Source organism: Aquarana catesbeiana, linkage group LG03, assembly GCF_042186555.1.
Source record: "Aquarana catesbeiana isolate 2022-GZ linkage group LG03, ASM4218655v1, whole genome shotgun sequence".
In the NCBI taxonomy this organism is placed as follows: Eukaryota; Metazoa; Chordata; class Amphibia; order Anura; family Ranidae; genus Aquarana; species Aquarana catesbeiana.
This window is the reverse complement of record NC_133326.1, coordinates 492,211,670-492,229,206: the sequence shown is the minus strand read 5'-3', so window position 1 is coordinate 492,229,206 and position 17,537 is coordinate 492,211,670. Positions and strand designations below refer to the sequence as shown.

General features: G+C 42.6%; 1 protein-coding gene across 2 annotated transcripts in view; it reads right to left on the bottom strand.

Annotated features, from left to right (window-relative positions):
- Positions 1-17,537, bottom strand: part of MAML1 (mastermind like transcriptional coactivator 1) — a 137,474-nt gene that overhangs the window by 22,611 nt on the left and 97,326 nt on the right. The window contains exon 2 of one of the 2 annotated variants that reach the window (XM_073621054.1): positions 3,102-4,526. In XM_073621054.1, the coding sequence (XP_073477155.1) occupies positions 3,102-4,526 (1,425 nt within the window). Of the gene's footprint in view, positions 1-3,101; positions 4,530-17,537 lie in introns of both variants that reach the window. The other variant, XM_073621053.1, reaches the window with a different exon arrangement.

The following is a 17,537-nucleotide window of genomic DNA, read 5'->3' as shown; positions in this document are numbered from 1 at the left end:
ACAATTCAATACAGGAGGGATCAGAGGGCCATTCATGTGACAACACTGAAGAAATGACACTTTGCTACAATGTAAAGTAGTGAGTGTACAGCTTGTATAACAGTGTAAATTTGCTGTCCCCTCAAAATAACTCAACATACAGCCATTAATGTCTGAACCGCTGGCAACAAAAGTGAGTACACAACTAAGTGAAAATGTCAAAATTGGGCCCAAAGTGTCAATATTTTGTGTGGCCTCCATTTTTTTCCAGCACTGCCTTAACCCTCTTGGGCATGTAGTTCACCTGAGCTTCACAGGTTGCCACTGGAGTCCTCTTCCACTCCTCCATGACGACATCACAGAGCTGGTGGATGTTAGGCACCTTGCATTCCTCCACCTTCCGTTTGAGAATGCCCCATAGATGCTCTAAACGGTTTAGGTCTGGAGACATGCTTGTCCAGTCTAACAACTTTACCCTCAGCTTCTTTAGCAAGGCAGCGGTCGTCTTCGAGGCGTGTTTGGGGTCATTGGAATACTGCCCTGCGGCCTAGTCTATGAAGGTAGGGGATCATGCTCTTCTTCAGTATGTCACAGTACATGTTGGCATTCATGGCCCCCTCAATGAACTGTAGCTCCCCAGTGCCAGCAGCACTCATGCAGCCCCAGACAATGACACTCCCATCACCATGCTTGACTGCAGGTAAGACACACTTGTCTTTGTACTCCTCACCTGGTTGCCGCCACGCACGCTTGACACCATCTGAACCAAATAAGTTTATCTTGGTCTCATCAGACCACAGGACATGGTTCCAGTAATCCATGTCCTTAGTCTGCTTGTCTTCAAACTGTTTTGTGCATAATCTTTAGAAGAGGCTTCGTTCTGGGACGACAGCCATGCAGACCAATTTGATGCAGTGTGCGGCGTATGATCTAAGCACTGACAGGCTGATCCCTCATCCCTTCAACCTCTGCAGCAAGCCTGACAGCACCCATATGTCTAGCTCCCAAAGACAACCTCTGGATATAACACTGAGCACATGCACTCGACTTCTTTGGTCGACAATGGCAAGGCCTATTCTGAGTGGAACCTGTCCTGTTAAACCTCTGTATGGTTTTCGCCACCGTGCTGCAGCTCAGTTTCAGGGTCTTGGCAATCTTCTTATAGCCTAGGCCATCTTTATGTAGAGCAACAATTCTTTTTTTCAGATCCTCAGAGTGTTCTTTGCCACGAGGTGCCAGGTTGAACTTCCAGTGATCAGTATGAGAAAGTGAGAGCGATAATTTAACACATCTGCTCCCCATTCACACCTGAGACCTCGTAACACTAACAAGTCACATGACACTGGGGAGGGAAAATGGTTAATTGGGCCCAATTTTGACATATTTACTTAGGGGTGTACTCACTTTTGTAGCCAACGATTTAGACATTAATGGCTGTGTGTTGAGTTATTTTGAGGGGACAGCAAATTTACACTCTTATACAAGCTGTACACTCAATACTTTACATTGCAGCAAAGTGTAATTCCTTCAGTGTTGTCACATGAAAAGATAATAAAATATTTACAAAAATGTGAGTGGTGTACTCACTTTTGTGAGATAGATAGAGATATATATATATATATATATATATATATATATATATATATATATATATATATATATATATATATATATATAAATAAATTAAGCTGGAATGGCTGGCACCACCGTGGAATGTCTGTGAGTACTTACATAGCAGACATGGAGGCACCGTGAAGAGATTAAAGTAACAGTTTTCACGTCATAAGATCATGTCCACAATGTCACTTTTACTTCTGTTTAAATTGCCAGCTGTATTTTAATGTAAACCTCTAACTCAATAAATGTAAACCAACCTTTGTTATAAGGCCGATCATATAACTGGTTAGTGCCTGCCCTACATTAAATAAGGATGTACATGGCCACATTCCTGTCTCTTCAGATCCACAGAGCTTGACATACAATGCTCTGACTAGTGTATGCATGGTGCCCATCCTCTCTAATATACACAGACATGCGCACACAGCAGGGATCATTAGTACAGTAAACTGCATGAAGAAGCACCTAAAGAGCACACATAATTTGGCTATTGGAAAGTGATAGTACTAGGACTGACCAATGCTGGATTTATCATACTAATATCTAACAGAAGGTAGAAACCGGAGAGAAATAAACAGAATACCTACTGCTGTAGAAAACTGCATGCCTCTTAGACAGAAGCACTGTTATCATAAATCATTGGAAAAGCTTCCCTTTATCCTTGATACTCTGCACTATTGGAATGATGTGAGCTAAGTCTTATGCCTAGTACACATGATGAGAAAACCGACCGAAAAATTCAGCGTTTGGAGCAGTCAGTACAGTATTCGTCCACAAAAAAAGAAAAATATATAGTGACCAAGGCCGCACATGTTCGGAAACAAAAGAACACAGAAAATACATTACAATGCATAATTGCGAGAAATTGTATTTAAGTCTTCACATAATTTTCAGAACTCTAGACTAGCATGCAGAAAAATAAAAAACACCACAAAAGAAACAAAAAATGAACGATAGTTCATCAGACATTCTCAATGATAGGCTTAATTCCCTAACTTTTCAGCAAAAAATATGGAAGTTGCATTTGCTCACCTCTTTCTGAAAATGCAAGTTCTTTAGACCCATTACAAAATTCTATACTGTACCAGGAGGTCTTTAATTTAGAACATATTAAATCCAAAGTTATCAACATTATATCCAAGGAAATAGCTCTATTTTTCTTGGCAAGTGGGAGGCACAGTTAACATTCAAAACTTTGCTGAAGGCAGCCAACTAATGTCCTGCAAACTGTACCCCCCCCCCCCCCCAGTCATGTGTCTAATGTGTGTACATGTGTTTGTGTACACACACACACACACACACACAAACCTGTACACACGTCAGGTTGCCCACCACATATTCATTAAGACCTATATAAAAAAAACAGAAGCAATCTCTGAAAATAGGACTACTTTCAGCACTAACACAAGCTTAAAAAAAAAATTGAGCTTTATAAAATCACTAACAGTCGGAAGAGATGAAAATGCATTAAAAAATTCAAATACACTATATTCTAGCCACCTTACCTGTCCATGTGACACAAGTGGCCTGTAAGGAATTCCAGCCTTTTGTTTCATCAAGAACATCTGATCCTCAGTCATAGGTGGCATCTGCTGCTGTTGTTGCTGCTGCTGTTGCTGCCGTCGCTGAAGATAAGAGATCATTGCATTCTTGTTCTGGTTCTGAGCCACCATCCCAGGACCACAGTCAGCCTCATAGTGTGAAAGAGGTATCGTGTTCCCATAGTCCAGCATAGGATTGGGACCTGCAGCTTGGTTGGGGTTTAAACTGTTTGAAGGTTTATGAATCATGTTAACATGATTGGACTGCATATAGCCACTTCCACCACGAGGGGAACTCTTGTTCATATTAGGCATCATTAGTTTTGGGTTATTAAACTCTTGTTGCTGGTAAACAGAAGGGCTGGTAGGTTTCTCCAAACCATAAGCAGGAACGCCCAGGGGACTTTGTGACGTTCGAGACTGTGGCCAGTTGGTCATCTGATTTGACGGGTGTACTTGGGGTTGCTGTTGGTTTTGCAGCTGCTCCCGCTTTTGCTTTGCTGCAATCTGCTGTAGTTGGTGGGCTGAGGACATCTCTTTGGTAGTTCCAGTACTCTGTCCAGACATTAATACATTGGGTAATGGTCTCGGCACATTTTGAGGTTGATTTGAAGGCTGCAACGCTGTCTGATTGGAACTGACTGTCACAGCCTGGGAAGATGGCTGAAACACAGGCTGAGAACCACCTACCACTGGAGAGGAGCTGCTAGTAGGCACTGAAGGAGCTCCAACAAAAGGTCCACATGATGTAGACCTTACTTGTGGAGACCCAAGAGACTCCTGCTCAAATGCTGCAGGAGAAAACTCAGTCTTTACGTGAATATCTTGGGTCAAAGGTGTCTGTGTTGCTGAATTTGAAGCTTCATTGTCCTTTTTATCCTCAAAGTCATCACTGAATAGATCCTTCATGTCTTCATCCGGTACAGATTTATTTAGTTCCTCTATGAGTTCCTTCCACTCTTGCTCATTCAAGTTTAAGTCAGGCATCAAATTGTTTTGAGACATGGAACCACCCACACCTGATAACATGCAGGGCAAGTCATCCACAGGTTCCTGCTTCATTTCTTTGCTCAAGCAAATTGAAAACTCATCAGTATCTCCATTAGCATTCAGTTGTAGGCCTGCATCTGGAAGACACTTCTTGACACCATCCAGTCCGATTGAATGGGCTCCGTTTAACTGCAAAGAATCTCCACTCTGAGGTTTGTTATCCAGTTGATGCAAGGGAGAAACTGGGGGCATCCCATTAGATGACCCAATCCCTCCTGTTAGTCCATCTTCACGTCGCAGCTTCTTGGAGACAGAAAACATGTCTCCATAGCCATTTTGTTGATCCCCATTTTGAGGTGAAGCTGCACTGTCCAGCTTCCTTTTAACCGTTTCATGAAGCTGCTGAAAGAAAGAGAAAAAGCATAAAATTAATAAGCCAGAAAGTTCCAAAAATCTGTACATCTAAAAGATCAAAAATCCCGTCTATAAAAAAAATAAACTTCATCAAAAACTTCTGATTTGATTTAAATGCTAGTTTTTTTTTCACATTCTACACAGCTTAGTTGAAGGCTTCTGTAAATCTCTCCTACTTGAGACTACATATAACAAAGTGAATGAGTTGACCTGGGGGGAGAAAAAAAAACACTTTTCTAAAATGACCACCAAGAGGCAGTGTAAGAAAAGGTTTTTAATGGTGCCTTTAGTTCACAGCTACAGTGAACAGAAGCTCCACTCAAAGTGTCAGCCAAATAAATTCCACTGTGGTTACGGTGACCTTTTCAGATAAACGTGCCTGCCTGAGCATTCCAGTTTTTATGTACTTATTAAACTAACTTTTCCCTGACAACCATGCCTGTTCCTTTTTTTAAAAACTCAAATACTTTTCTCTATACGAAGCAAAAGGGAGAAAAAAAAAAGTTAACAGAAAGCATCAGCAATAAAGATGAGGCGATTTGTTACAAGCCATAATCCTAGGAACATCCAGTCAGTTACCAAGTTCAAATAAAGATTTTACAAGGACTTAGAATGAAAAAAAAAAAAGAGATGATGATATTGATCTGCAACCGAATGAAATATGAGCGTACTGCTCTTCACCCAGGTTTCAGTAGTTTACAATCTTCTGATCATGGATTGCTGGATTTGATTAGGGTTTCAGCAATTCACTGTACATGTCACCATTTGCTGTCAGTGCCTGATTTTACCCATTTTGTTTCAGTTCTCCATTGCTTACCTTGTATTATCCTGTTTGTTCTCTACAGAGACCAGAGTGCTGAGAGCACACTCTGCATCCATCAGTGTACCCAGAAAGAAGCTTGTGAGTGTGAGCATGTGATGTTATTACTGTCACATCCAATTACAGTCATTCAGCTCAGGAACATGCAGGCATAGCCCAAGTTGACCACACACACATTCTGGTATAGCAATTCTGTTCAGCATGTGAATAACCAAACGGGACAGCTCTGGTAGACTGGTTACTGGGGAAAAACAGCCCATGGAGCACAGAAGCCCATCTCAAGCTGGCCGTATACAGTACAGCATCAAAATTTTGACGTGATGCAAACCACTCAAGCAATGCTTGCAATAACTGAACCCACATACAGTAGGTGTCAGTCACTAAGCACTTGTGAGCAGCAGAAAAACTCAATAAATTTGGGATTTGAGGGACCAAGTGTTTGCATGTTGGAGAGAAGTAGATATATTAAGCTGTAATTGCACTTTAAGAATATAATTCTGTCACTTGCCAATTAACCAGATTTTTAAGTGAACTGGTCAAAAACCGAAGATATTCAAATTGACATGAAGAAAAGGGCTAAGCAGAGGTTACCTTCAGTGGAGAATGCAATTCAAAATAATTAACACGGATATAGGCAAAGTTATTTGTAACTGTAATTTTTGTACAATTTGCACTTAAAATGTCTCTACAGCCAAAATGGCTTCATTTTGGATAGCGTAGGAAAGGACTAAAACCCTTAGGCAGGCTATACAAGGTTCAAATCTTGGCCAGTTTCTGTCGATTTGAACTGCCTATGACCCCAAGAACACCATGCCCACCGTCAAACATGGAGGTGGAAACATTATGCTTTGGGGGTGTTCTTCTGCTAAGTGGACAGGGCAACTTCACCGCATCAAAGGGACGATAGACCGGGCCCATGTACCGTCAAATCTTGGGGGAGAACCTCCTTCCCTCAGCCAGGGCATAAAAAATGGGTTGTGGATGGGTATTCCAGCATGACAATGATCCAAAACACAGCCAAGGCAACAAAGGAGTGGCTCAAGAAGAAGCACATTAAGGTCTTGGAGTAGCTTAGCCAATCTCCAGACCTTAATCCCATAGAAAATATGTGGAGGGAGCTAAAGGTTCGAGTCACCAAACGTCAGCCTCGAAAGCTTAATGACTTGGAGAGGATCTGCAAAGAGGAGTGGGACAAAATCCCTCCAGAGATATGTGCAAACCTGGCGGCCAACTACAAGAAACGTCTGACCTCTCTTATTGTCAACAAGGGTTTTGCCACCAAGTAAGAAGTCATGTTTTGCGAAAGGGTCAATGACTTATTTCACTCATTAACCCTTTCCGCGCCGGCAAATCGTACAGACCTGACAGTGGGGGGATTACACACAATCTGGGGGGCTGCAGCCACTGAGATCGTGTGTAAAACTTACAGGCAGACTCCTGCCTGTCAGGTGAAGGCAATCATGCTTACCAGGCTCTGCTTGCCCATCTGCGGGCCCGGGAGCTCCATGGGAAGTGCCGGCGGCTGTGGGGGGGGGTGGGGGGGGTTGGGAGAAGAGCGGACGTGCATCCGCTCTCCCCCCCCTTCTTCTTGCAACTCGGAAAGCGACATCTCTGGTGTCACTTCCGGGTCAAGCTCTCCGTGTCCTTGGCTAGCTCAACCGGGAAATAAGATTTTGCAATGCAATCTGCATTGCAAAACATTTAGTGGAGTACAGGGGAGACAACCCTGCATATCTCAATAAAGAGAACCTGTCAAGTTACACCCAAGCACATAAAATCCCTCCGCACAAAAAAAAAAAAAAAAAATTGAGGGCCCCACCCTCACATATAAACACGCATGAACGTAAACGCATGCATTTGCAACTATGTGAAAACGTCAACTGCGATACATGTTACATATCACCGCGCACGTCGAAGCAATAATTCTAGCACAAGACCACGTCCGTAACACTAAACTGGTATCTATAGGGGGCTTTTGAAGCACCTATAGAAAATATAGTGTACTGAAGTTTGACGCCATTTCACGGGCGTGCAAAAATGTAAGATTTGGCATGTTGGGTATCTATTTACTCGGCGCAACCTTGTCTTATATTTTACAAAAAATTTGAGTAATTTATTGCGTTACTTTGCCCTAAAACTCATGTTAGTGTGTTTTTTACGGAAATTTTGTGTTTCCTAGACCTTTGCGGTAATATCGTGTGACATAAAAAAATTGGAACTACCGCTATTTTATTCTCTAGGGTGTCTGCTTTCAGAAAAGATATAATAATATTTGTGTAATGTTCAGGCCTAAAATGATTTTTAAAACGCATGAAAAAAAAAAAAAAAACAAAAAACAAAAAAAAAAAAAAAACACACACGCAAAACCGGCTCTGGCAGGAAAAGGGTTAAAATGCAAATCAATTTAAAACTTTTGAAATGTGTTTCTCGATATTCTTGTTAATTTTGTCTCTCACTGTTAAAATAAACCTACTATTAAAATTATAGACGGAGCACTTGTCAGTGGCCAAACGTACAAAATCAGGAGGGGATCAAATACCTTTTTCCCTTACTGCATGGGCAGGCTGAATGTATCAAGTTGATTGATCAATCAACTTGCATATAACCAGCATGCAGAGTTTTACCTGCAGTTATTGCTATCGCCTGTTATAGCTATAGCCACCAACCCAAAAACACAACAGAAAGTCTAACCCTCATACGTTGACAGCAGCGGGGGAGTGTGTGTACAACTCTGACAAGCCAATATATCCTTTTGAACTATTATTTTATTTATTTATTTTATTCCAGGTACTTATATAGCGCCGTCAATTTACGCAGCGCTTTACATATTCATTGTACATTCACATCAGTCCCTACCCTCAAGGAGCTTACAATCTAAGGTCCCTAACTCACATTCATACATACTAGGGACAATTTAGACAGGATCCAATTAACCTACCAGCATGTCTTTAGAGTGTGGGAGGAAACCGGAGTACCCGGAGGAAACCCACGCAGGCATAGTGAGAACATGCAAACTCCAGGCAGGTAGTGTCGTGGTTGGGATTCGAACCAGCGACCCTTCTTCCTGCTATGCGAGAGTGCTACCCACTACACCACTGTGCCGCCCCAACTAATCTTCAGGCCTTAAATGTGTGCAAAATTGCCTCAGAAAGTGAAAAGGGTTAAAGACAAGATTCGCCCCTCTTATTCCATGGAGTTGAGAAATGGGGAAGGGGGGGGGGGGAGTAAAGTGCTTTTTAAAAAACAAATATAAACCAAGTCAAAAGCTCCAGAAGCCACTGAATTTACCATGCAGTTTTTCACTGAAGGTAACCACTTCTTCATGTGCTCAGTTTGCATCATCTGGGTTTGTAAAAATGGTTTACAACTGTCTCCTTCATCCACACCTCAACCTTCTATACATAGCATATACACAGAAGCATCAACAGTGTGACAAAACCAAAGGGAGTAACAGAATGAACAAATAAACACCCACACAAAAGCTTAACAGCTCATGTATTTAGCAGATACTTTGCTGATCATTTTTTAAGCCTTATGCACACTGATCATTTTAAAAATGGCCTACCCTTATGCAGGCTATCCTCCCTTAAGGCTATTAAGAATGCTGCTGCTAGACTAATACACCTCACTAATCAATCCGTGACTGCTGCCCCTCTCTGCCAATCCCTTCACTAGCTTCTCCTACTCCACCGTATAAAATTCAAAATGCTAACCACAACATACAAGGCCATCCACAACATCACCCCCAGCTACATCACCAACCTCATCTGCAGATATCGCCCAAATCGTCCCCTCCGCTCCTCCCAGGACCTCCTGCTCTCTAGCTCCTTTTTACCTCCTCCCATGCTCGCCTTCAGGACTTCTCCAGAGCCTCTCCCATCCTCTGGAACTCCATGCCCCGGTATAGCCGATCAGCCTCTAACCTGTCCTTTAGGAGATCCCTGAAAAAAAACGTATTCAGGGAAGCCTATCCCACACCCACCTAACAACTGTCCCCGAGCCACCCCCATCAAATCATTCCATGCATCTATTACCTTTTGTACCACCACCTCCTCTCTTTAGAAAGTAAGCTCTACGAGCAGGGCCCTCCTGTACTGTAATTGTGTACTGTACTGTAATTGAGCTGTCCCCCCTCTACATTGTAAAGCGCTGCGTAAACTGTTGACGCTATATAAATTGTGTACAATAATAAAAAAGCCAGTGGCGTTAGCTGTGGAAAGAGCTGTAGAATGAGTTTTATAGTGTTTTTGCAGTAGCGTTTTTCAGCAAAACTATACTACCACAAAAGTTTACGACTCAAAAAATGCTCAAACGCTGAACAACCGCAATTTTTAAGCATTTTTAGTTTTTAGAGTGCAAGCGTTTTTACAGCTGAAAAACTTCTCCTCAAACCCACTAGTTCTGGGTTTTTCCCCCCAGCCAGAAAACGGCCCTGCCAAAAAAATGCTGATAACAGCCATGTGTACATGGACAAATAGGATAACATCCTGGGGAGTTTAACTGACTGCAGAAAAAAACCGCCAAAAGCCAAAAAGAGCAGCTGCAAAAACGTCCAGTGTGCATAGCAGCCCTGATCCTCCTCTTCTCGGGTGCCTCTTTGCTGCTCCTGGCCCCATTCCTCCTGTTCCATGCCTCCACAGCAAGCAGCTTGCTATGGGAGCACCAGAGCCGAGTCACAGCTCCTTGTGTCCATTCAGGCACAGAGCCCTGACCCTGCCCCAATGGCACCAATGCTGTGTCTCAGCCAATCAGGAGGGAACATCTTGGACAGCTGAGACATTCGTGGACATTGTTGGACAGAGAGGGATCTCAGGTAAGTGTTAGGAGGTGCTACACACAGAAGGCTTTTTATCAATGCATGGATGCATTGCACTAAAAAACCCTCTGCCTTTACAACCACTTTAAAGCATAAACGAAAGGCAAAAACCTTTTTTTTTTTTCTAGTTTTGGATAGATTGGAGAGGGATTTTTTTTTATTGCGGTCTGTGTTCCCGTTAGGGAGATTGCCCCTCTCTATTTCTCCTGTTTACCATCATCATTGAAAGTTAAAGTAAAAGGAAATCCCACATTTTGGGTGGTCCCCAGAAAAGTAATAGAGGGGAAACATTCCAGTGGTGACACTAGTTCTGGTGACCTAGGAGGCTCCAAAGAATTCCCTTTATTTGGAGGGATTTCACCTCACTTTGTTTTGCTATGGGACAGGAAGCGAAGATAAATCTCTGCAATGGGACAAAGGAGGCAGAAATAAACCTTACACAGGTTTTAACCCTACCTTACTCTATTCCGAACTGAAAAAAAAGTTTTTCCTATAGTTCTACTTAAGTTTTACTTGATCTCCTGACTCCTTTCATCCCCTTTAGGGCTTACTCACGCCACAATTTCTGCATTCCAGATGCAGTTTGCATATGTGTTTACACGTGTTTTTGGAGGAGTTGCTTTTTGACACTTGAAAAATGTTTAAATTTCTATTCAGGACAATATGCATTCTGGTGTGTTTTGATGTTTTCTGGATGAAAAAAATAAATAAAAACTGCAGCAGGTTGTACTTTTGTTAAAAGCACTGGAACTGACTGAATGGGTATGAAGTAGGGCCATTAGAATACATGGCAAGCACTGTGCATGCGTTCTGGATGCAGTATAAAAATAAATGCACTAAAAAGCATCTGGTATGCTTTCAACAAAAGTTATGACTTATTGCAATTTTTTTAGTCCGGAATCCATCAAAACACATGCAAATGCACATTGTGCTGAAAGAAAACAAAAGATTTTTTTAAGTGTCAAAAAAATTAAAATAAAATAAAAATATGCACTGGAACGAATGAAAATTGCATTAAAAAAAACATTTAAAAAGGGCGTATGCAAACATTAATGTGGAAGGCAGACATTGTGGTGGGAACAAGCCCTCCGTGACCATCCAAACAATTGAGTATTTGAAGATGAATATACAAAACCTACATGGTCAGGCTTTTTTTATTTGATCAACATACAAATAGCACTGGTGTATATAGTAAACATCAAGAAATACAGCATGCCAGTCAGAAAGCGTACATTCTCCGCAAAATAACAAACAGGTGTTGGGACAACTCATCAGCTTATGAGACAAGGAACAATGTGCACAGGGTGGTAACCCATAACATGGTATCAGGATTCCTCTTCCAGTGATACCATTTCCATTGCAATCCGGTTACTGCACATCACTGCAACTTTACATAGTCAGGTTGAAAAAAAAAGACACAAATCCAACTTCAGCCAAACTTTTGTTTTAAATAGATTGCAGGTAGGGTTAGAACTTCTCTGGCTTTTCTTACCATCTCTGTAGCCACTAACTTCCTGTCCTGGTGACCACTATTTCCAGAACAAGAAGTGAATAGAATCTAGACTGCAGCACTAAATTAAAAAGGGGCTCTAACATTCCCCACTCCACTAAAAATATTTTATCATGTTCCTAAAAGACTTTCCCTCACTTCCCATCTTGGAATCATGGTCTCTTGAATGATAAAGGAGAAATCTCCCCATAGAGACAGACTGCCATAAAAACTGGATTGGAGATTACTATGAACCTTATGCCTTGTATACACGGGCCGGGCCGTATGTTGGGAGACAATGGCAGGTTCAAAAAAAAAAAAAAAGCGTCCCCCTGTCAGAACACAGCAGCTCAGCAGGGGAGATTGCTGGACTAACCTTGATTGGAGCTGTCAGTCGGGTTGCACGAAAAAAAAAAAACTAAAAAAAAAAAAAAACTGTAGTGTGTACCTGGCTTTACACACAAAAAAATAAAGGTTTTGGGTGAAGTTTGCCATGTTCAAAGTATTTTTTTTAATTATTTCTAGAACATCTGTGTTTTATTAATATACAGTTAATACAGGGTATACTGGAGCCTGGGTGTACAGGTATGCTACCCCCCCATAGCAGTAGCTTTTTCCAATCATTACTGAAATTAGGAATGCGCATAAAAGGTGAGGGGGGTGGAGGGAGGATGACTGACTCATTTAACTGTGAATTTGACATCAGGTTTAACTATGTACAGGGGGTCCCCTAGTTACAAACATCCGACTTACAAACGACTCCTACTTACAAACGGAAGGAGACAACAGGAAGTGAGAGCAAATCTACCCCTAGGAAGGGAAATTCTCTCCTGTAAGAGCTATTACAGGGAAAAGGTACCTCCACTGATGCTTTATCACCAATCCTTGTTTCCACAACAACCCAAAATTTTCAAAATCCAATTGTCATTGGGACAGAAAGTGAGGTGAAATCTTCTGAACAGGGGCACAGACAGCAAAACAAATGATACAGGGGTGTTAACCCTTCCCTATGCTATCCAAAAAGCTTAAAAATTGTTATTTTGGCTGGAGCTACACTTAAAAAATGTACCTGTTCCGACTTACAAACAGATTCAACTTAAGAACAAACCTACAGTCCCTAACTTGTTTGTAACCCGGGGACCCCCTGTATACAAAAGACTTAAAGCAGTTACAATTAGCCTGGTAAACATATGAAGGTAGCTATCAGGTCCTTCACAGTGGAGCGTTGCACTGGCAGGGCTTCAGAAAAAGTCCTGCCAGCAGCTTCTTTGGAGTGGTAAACTCACCCGCTCCTCCACCGCTGCTCCCCATTGAAATCAATGGGGCGGTGCTGCAAAACACCGCTCTAGTGGCATTTTGCGGGCGAATTTAACCCCTTTTCGGCTGCTGGGGGGGGGGGGGGGAGGGGTTTAAAACCACCCCACTAGCAGCCGAATAGCAGCGCAAAAAACGACAGTAAAGTGGCGCTAAAAATATTACCGCTGACGACGTCACACCTGCGCGGGAGCCGCTGGTAACGGCACAGCAACTGAAGAAACAGCACGAGTGAGCAGCTTCTTCAGTGCGCATGTGCTAATGACGTCGGCACATGCGGATACAGTGAATATCTCCTAAACGGTGCAAGTTTAGGAGAAATGCATGGTACCTACAGGTAAGCTTCATTATAGGCTTACCTGTAGGTAAAAGTGGCTAAACAGGGTTTAAAAACGACTTTAAGGGCTGTACAAACGGGCCGCATATCGGGCTGTTCAATAGAAACATACAACAGCTGGTCCAGCTTCTGTCAAAGAGGCATGTTGTACTAACATCTGATAGTTAGTACAGGATTTCCTCCTGAGCTCATCAGTTTTTTTTTCGTTCAGCCCAGACTGTTTTAATTTAGTCATTTCAGAATCAGGTCTTTCAGTCAGCAAACACAAAAACTTACAGATGACTTTTCAGCATTCCTTTGTACACCTAGGTTTATATGACAAGAGTAGTCAATCCTTTGAATGCTGTGCCCCAAGTTAGTTTCACACATACTACAGCACTTTTTTTTCCCTTCGTCTCCACTTCAATCACATCAGAAGATTCACCAGTGAAAGGCTATATAGTATAATTTTTACACTAGTTTTGGATGGGACGCTCAGGGCAAAAAACAACTCACCACAAGATGGTGTCACTTGGGAACCATGAGCAGTCATACGGAGTGAGGAGGGGGTGGGAAAGTCTGCAGTGTGGATAGTCTCCCCTCAGGCATGTGGAGACTCATATCTCACACAAGACAATTCAGCTACTTTGTTACATCCAATGTTCTCAAATTACAGAGCAAAACACCACTGGAAACAAGTCAGCCAGGCTTTTCTCACCACCGCTAAACTATACTCTCTAAATGAAATTTGTTTAGCAACAGAAAACACTCCTAACTACTCTTGTCTGTACACAAAGGTGACAGGATAATTTACTATGGCCTACAAATCCATTTTGAATTATGTGGAAATTGCGTTTCATTTCACACAATTCCTTCATCGCGTACAGAGGATCATACATGAGTAAATTGTTAAAACGTGGACAATTTTGAGCTAAACATCCGTGTATGCAAAGACCCGATCTTGCCAATCAGATGAGGGGGTCAATGTATAGAGAGGTCAACTGACAAGGCCTTAAAGGGCAACTCCACTTTCATGGTAAAAAAAAATAAAATGGCAAAGAAAAAATATAGTGTATACAATTGCATCATATTGTAATTGAATGTCATTAAAAATCACCCTTTTCCTTTTTAATCTGCAGCTCTAATTTTATGAAAATGCAATATTTCTACTTGGTGTTCTGGACACAAAATGTGTCCAGAACGCCCCCCCGAAACGTTTCCTGCTTGTGTGACTGGCTCACCGATTTTCCCAGAAGCCTGCACCAAGATACAAGTCAGATTTCAGGCATCTTCTGCAACAAAAATATCATTTTTGGCGAGATACTCCCAATAGGAACATGTCTAAAGGGATGCAGATCCAGCAGCTTTCCTCATTAGTGTCCTGCAGGTGCACAGCTGATTATGAAACCACTCCCCATTAGGCTACTTTCACACTGAGGCGCTTTACAAGCGCTAAAAATAGCGCCTGTAAAGCACCTCTCCTGTCAGTCCAGTGTGAAAGCCCGAGGGCTTCCACACTGGAGCGGTGCGCTTGCGGGACGTTAAAAAGTCCTGTAAGCCGCATTATTGCAGCACTTTAGGAGTGGTGTATACACCGCTCCTAAAGCACCCCTGCCCATTGAAAAAGCAGGAGCAGCGCTTTGAACCCTTTATTCAGTCACTAGTGGGGTTAAAAGCACCCCGCTAGTGGCCAAAAAGCGTCTCTAAAATGATGGTAAAGCGCTGTTAAAACTAGCGGTGCTTTACCGCTGACACCCCCGTGCCTCGGTGTGAAAGTGCCCTTAGATTCACTTTCCCACATGGGCACAGAGAAACACCGGGATTTCTTCAGAATAACAAAAAGGTGAGAATCTGCAAAGTACCATATATACTCGAGTACAAGCAGAGCTTTTCAGCCCATTTTTTAGGCTGAACCCCCCCCGGCTTATACTCGAGTGAGCCGTACAGCAGCCGTACCTTTATTTACTAAAACAGCGGGTATCTTCCGCTGTGTTATGCAGTCTGTGCGGCCGTCCATTGTAACAAAGCCCCGCCTCCACCTCGCCGTGATATAGGAACACTGATACAATGCTGGGAAACTGTATCAGTGTTCCTCTATCAGGGACGAGGGGGAGGCGGGGCTTTGTTACAATGGACAGCCGAACAGACTGAAAAACACAGCGGGAGACACACACTGTTTTAGTAATCAAAAGGTACGGCTGCAGATGGGCACAGTAAAGCTGCAGATGGGCATTGTTTACCCAGTAGCTGCTGCACTTTCCCACCCTATACTCGAGTCAATACGTTTTCCCAGTTTTTTGTGGTAAAATTAGGTGCCTCGGCTTATATTCGGGTCGGCCTATACTCGAGTATATACAGTAGTTTGTTAAAATCCTTGCAATGTACATATATCACCCAGAGGGGGGTAATGTTTTTTTTTTCTCAACAAAAGTGGAGTTACGCTTTTAGAGCCTTTTCACTCGGAATTACTGATCTGTCAGTTTTTCAGGGAGTCCTGATCAGAAGCTCCATGCAGCTATATGGGATGTAAACTGACTTGTGTCCAAGGCCTAAAAGAAAAAAAATCCTTTTCCGGACCCAATCATGATGGATCAGAGGTAGCCCGGTACAGATATCCTGCCCCACCAATAGAGCCATCACACATGGACAAAAACTGAACAGGCATGGATGTTATGAAACAGACATCCATCCCATACTGCGAGTACCTTACAGGGAATACCCTCATTTGTAGATATGGTGGAGACCAAGTGAAAGGGATTTAACTTCAGTGTTGAGGCATCAAAGCAAAAAAGGCCAGCTGTAACAGGTTTTGGCATCAAATTCCATCTCTACATCATGCATGTGGCCTATTTGCTAACGCAGAATTCTCTGAATCAATGTCATATTTCCTCCTCCAGATTACAGCTTTAATACAGCCTTCTTCCAGGGCCCAAAAAGACAGAGCCTCTTCTACTCCTGTTTTTCAACCAAGTCAGATCCCGATATGCCAGTCCTGGAGGAAAGACTTCGAATGGATTAAGGTTGATCTTGAGGCAGTTTTGGATTCATTTTCTGCCACAGATTGTAACTATATTGACAAGGGAGCTTTTCGCAGTAGACTTACTAACAATGAAAGCCCATTACTACTAACCACAAATGCATAGGTATTGTGCAACCTACAGCCTGTTACATGTCCGCATATCGGCCCGTGTGCATGTCAGTCAGTTCGACAGGCCGGCCATTAGGTCAGCTTCTGTCGGATGAGCATGCTGGAAAACCAGCAGCTGACCAGCTCCTGATCAGCGCTCTCAGCCAATGGCAGAGAATGCTGATCGGAGTGTTCTAGCTTGGGGGCCATCCCCTTACCAGAACACAACAGCTCAGCGGGGGAGATCGATGTACTAACGCTGGATCGTTAGTACAGTGGCTCTGATCGCAGCAGGTTGAACGAAAAAAACAGTTAATGTGTACTAGGCTTGACTCTCCTCTGTCTCAACATGCACCTTTAGGTACTTGCAAAACATTCCCTGTTAATTAACAGATACAATTTGCAGTCTATGACTGGTGGGTTACTCCTGAAATGATTTTCAATAACCCTTAAAATCTTTACAAAATGGGCTATTCCCATGGTTGATCCTATTGTCTGTCCTAAAAAAACAACATCTCACCATACCCATTGAAGATGCTTCTTTCAAAGATTCTGCAGACAGAAAATTCAACATGCTCCTAAGGCTCTTCTTTAGTCTTGAAAACCCAGCTCTCACTGCAATTTTAATATGTCAAACTTCAGCTAACTTGACTAGGCTAATGAAAAACCAACATGAACCTGTATAATAGGATTGTATGGTTACAGAGCAATTACGTTCTGCTGTGCTTTTTTTTTGTGTGGCTGCCCTAAAACTTGTCATGAGACAAAATTTCCAGACTGCAGCCAATCTCCATTTACATGTGCAGAATCTTTGGCTAATTTCCTGGACAGTTGAAGCTGCCTGCAAGAGGCATATATCCAAGGAAGACCTTCTCCAGCATAAGGTCACAAAACCCCACCTGCACAGGAGCCCATAGCTCCTTTAAAGGCAGAGCACCTGCCTACTCTAACCAGGCTTCAACTTTAAAAACCCAAGTTCAGACTTCTTTCGGCACAAGGCTTGGCCCACAGAGGCCACCAAGCCTTCACCAATGAAGGGGTTCCCCATCCCCTACTAAAATTGTTTGTGTGGTGGGGGTTCAGAACTGAGTTGACTGCTTTCTTCTTTCAAATC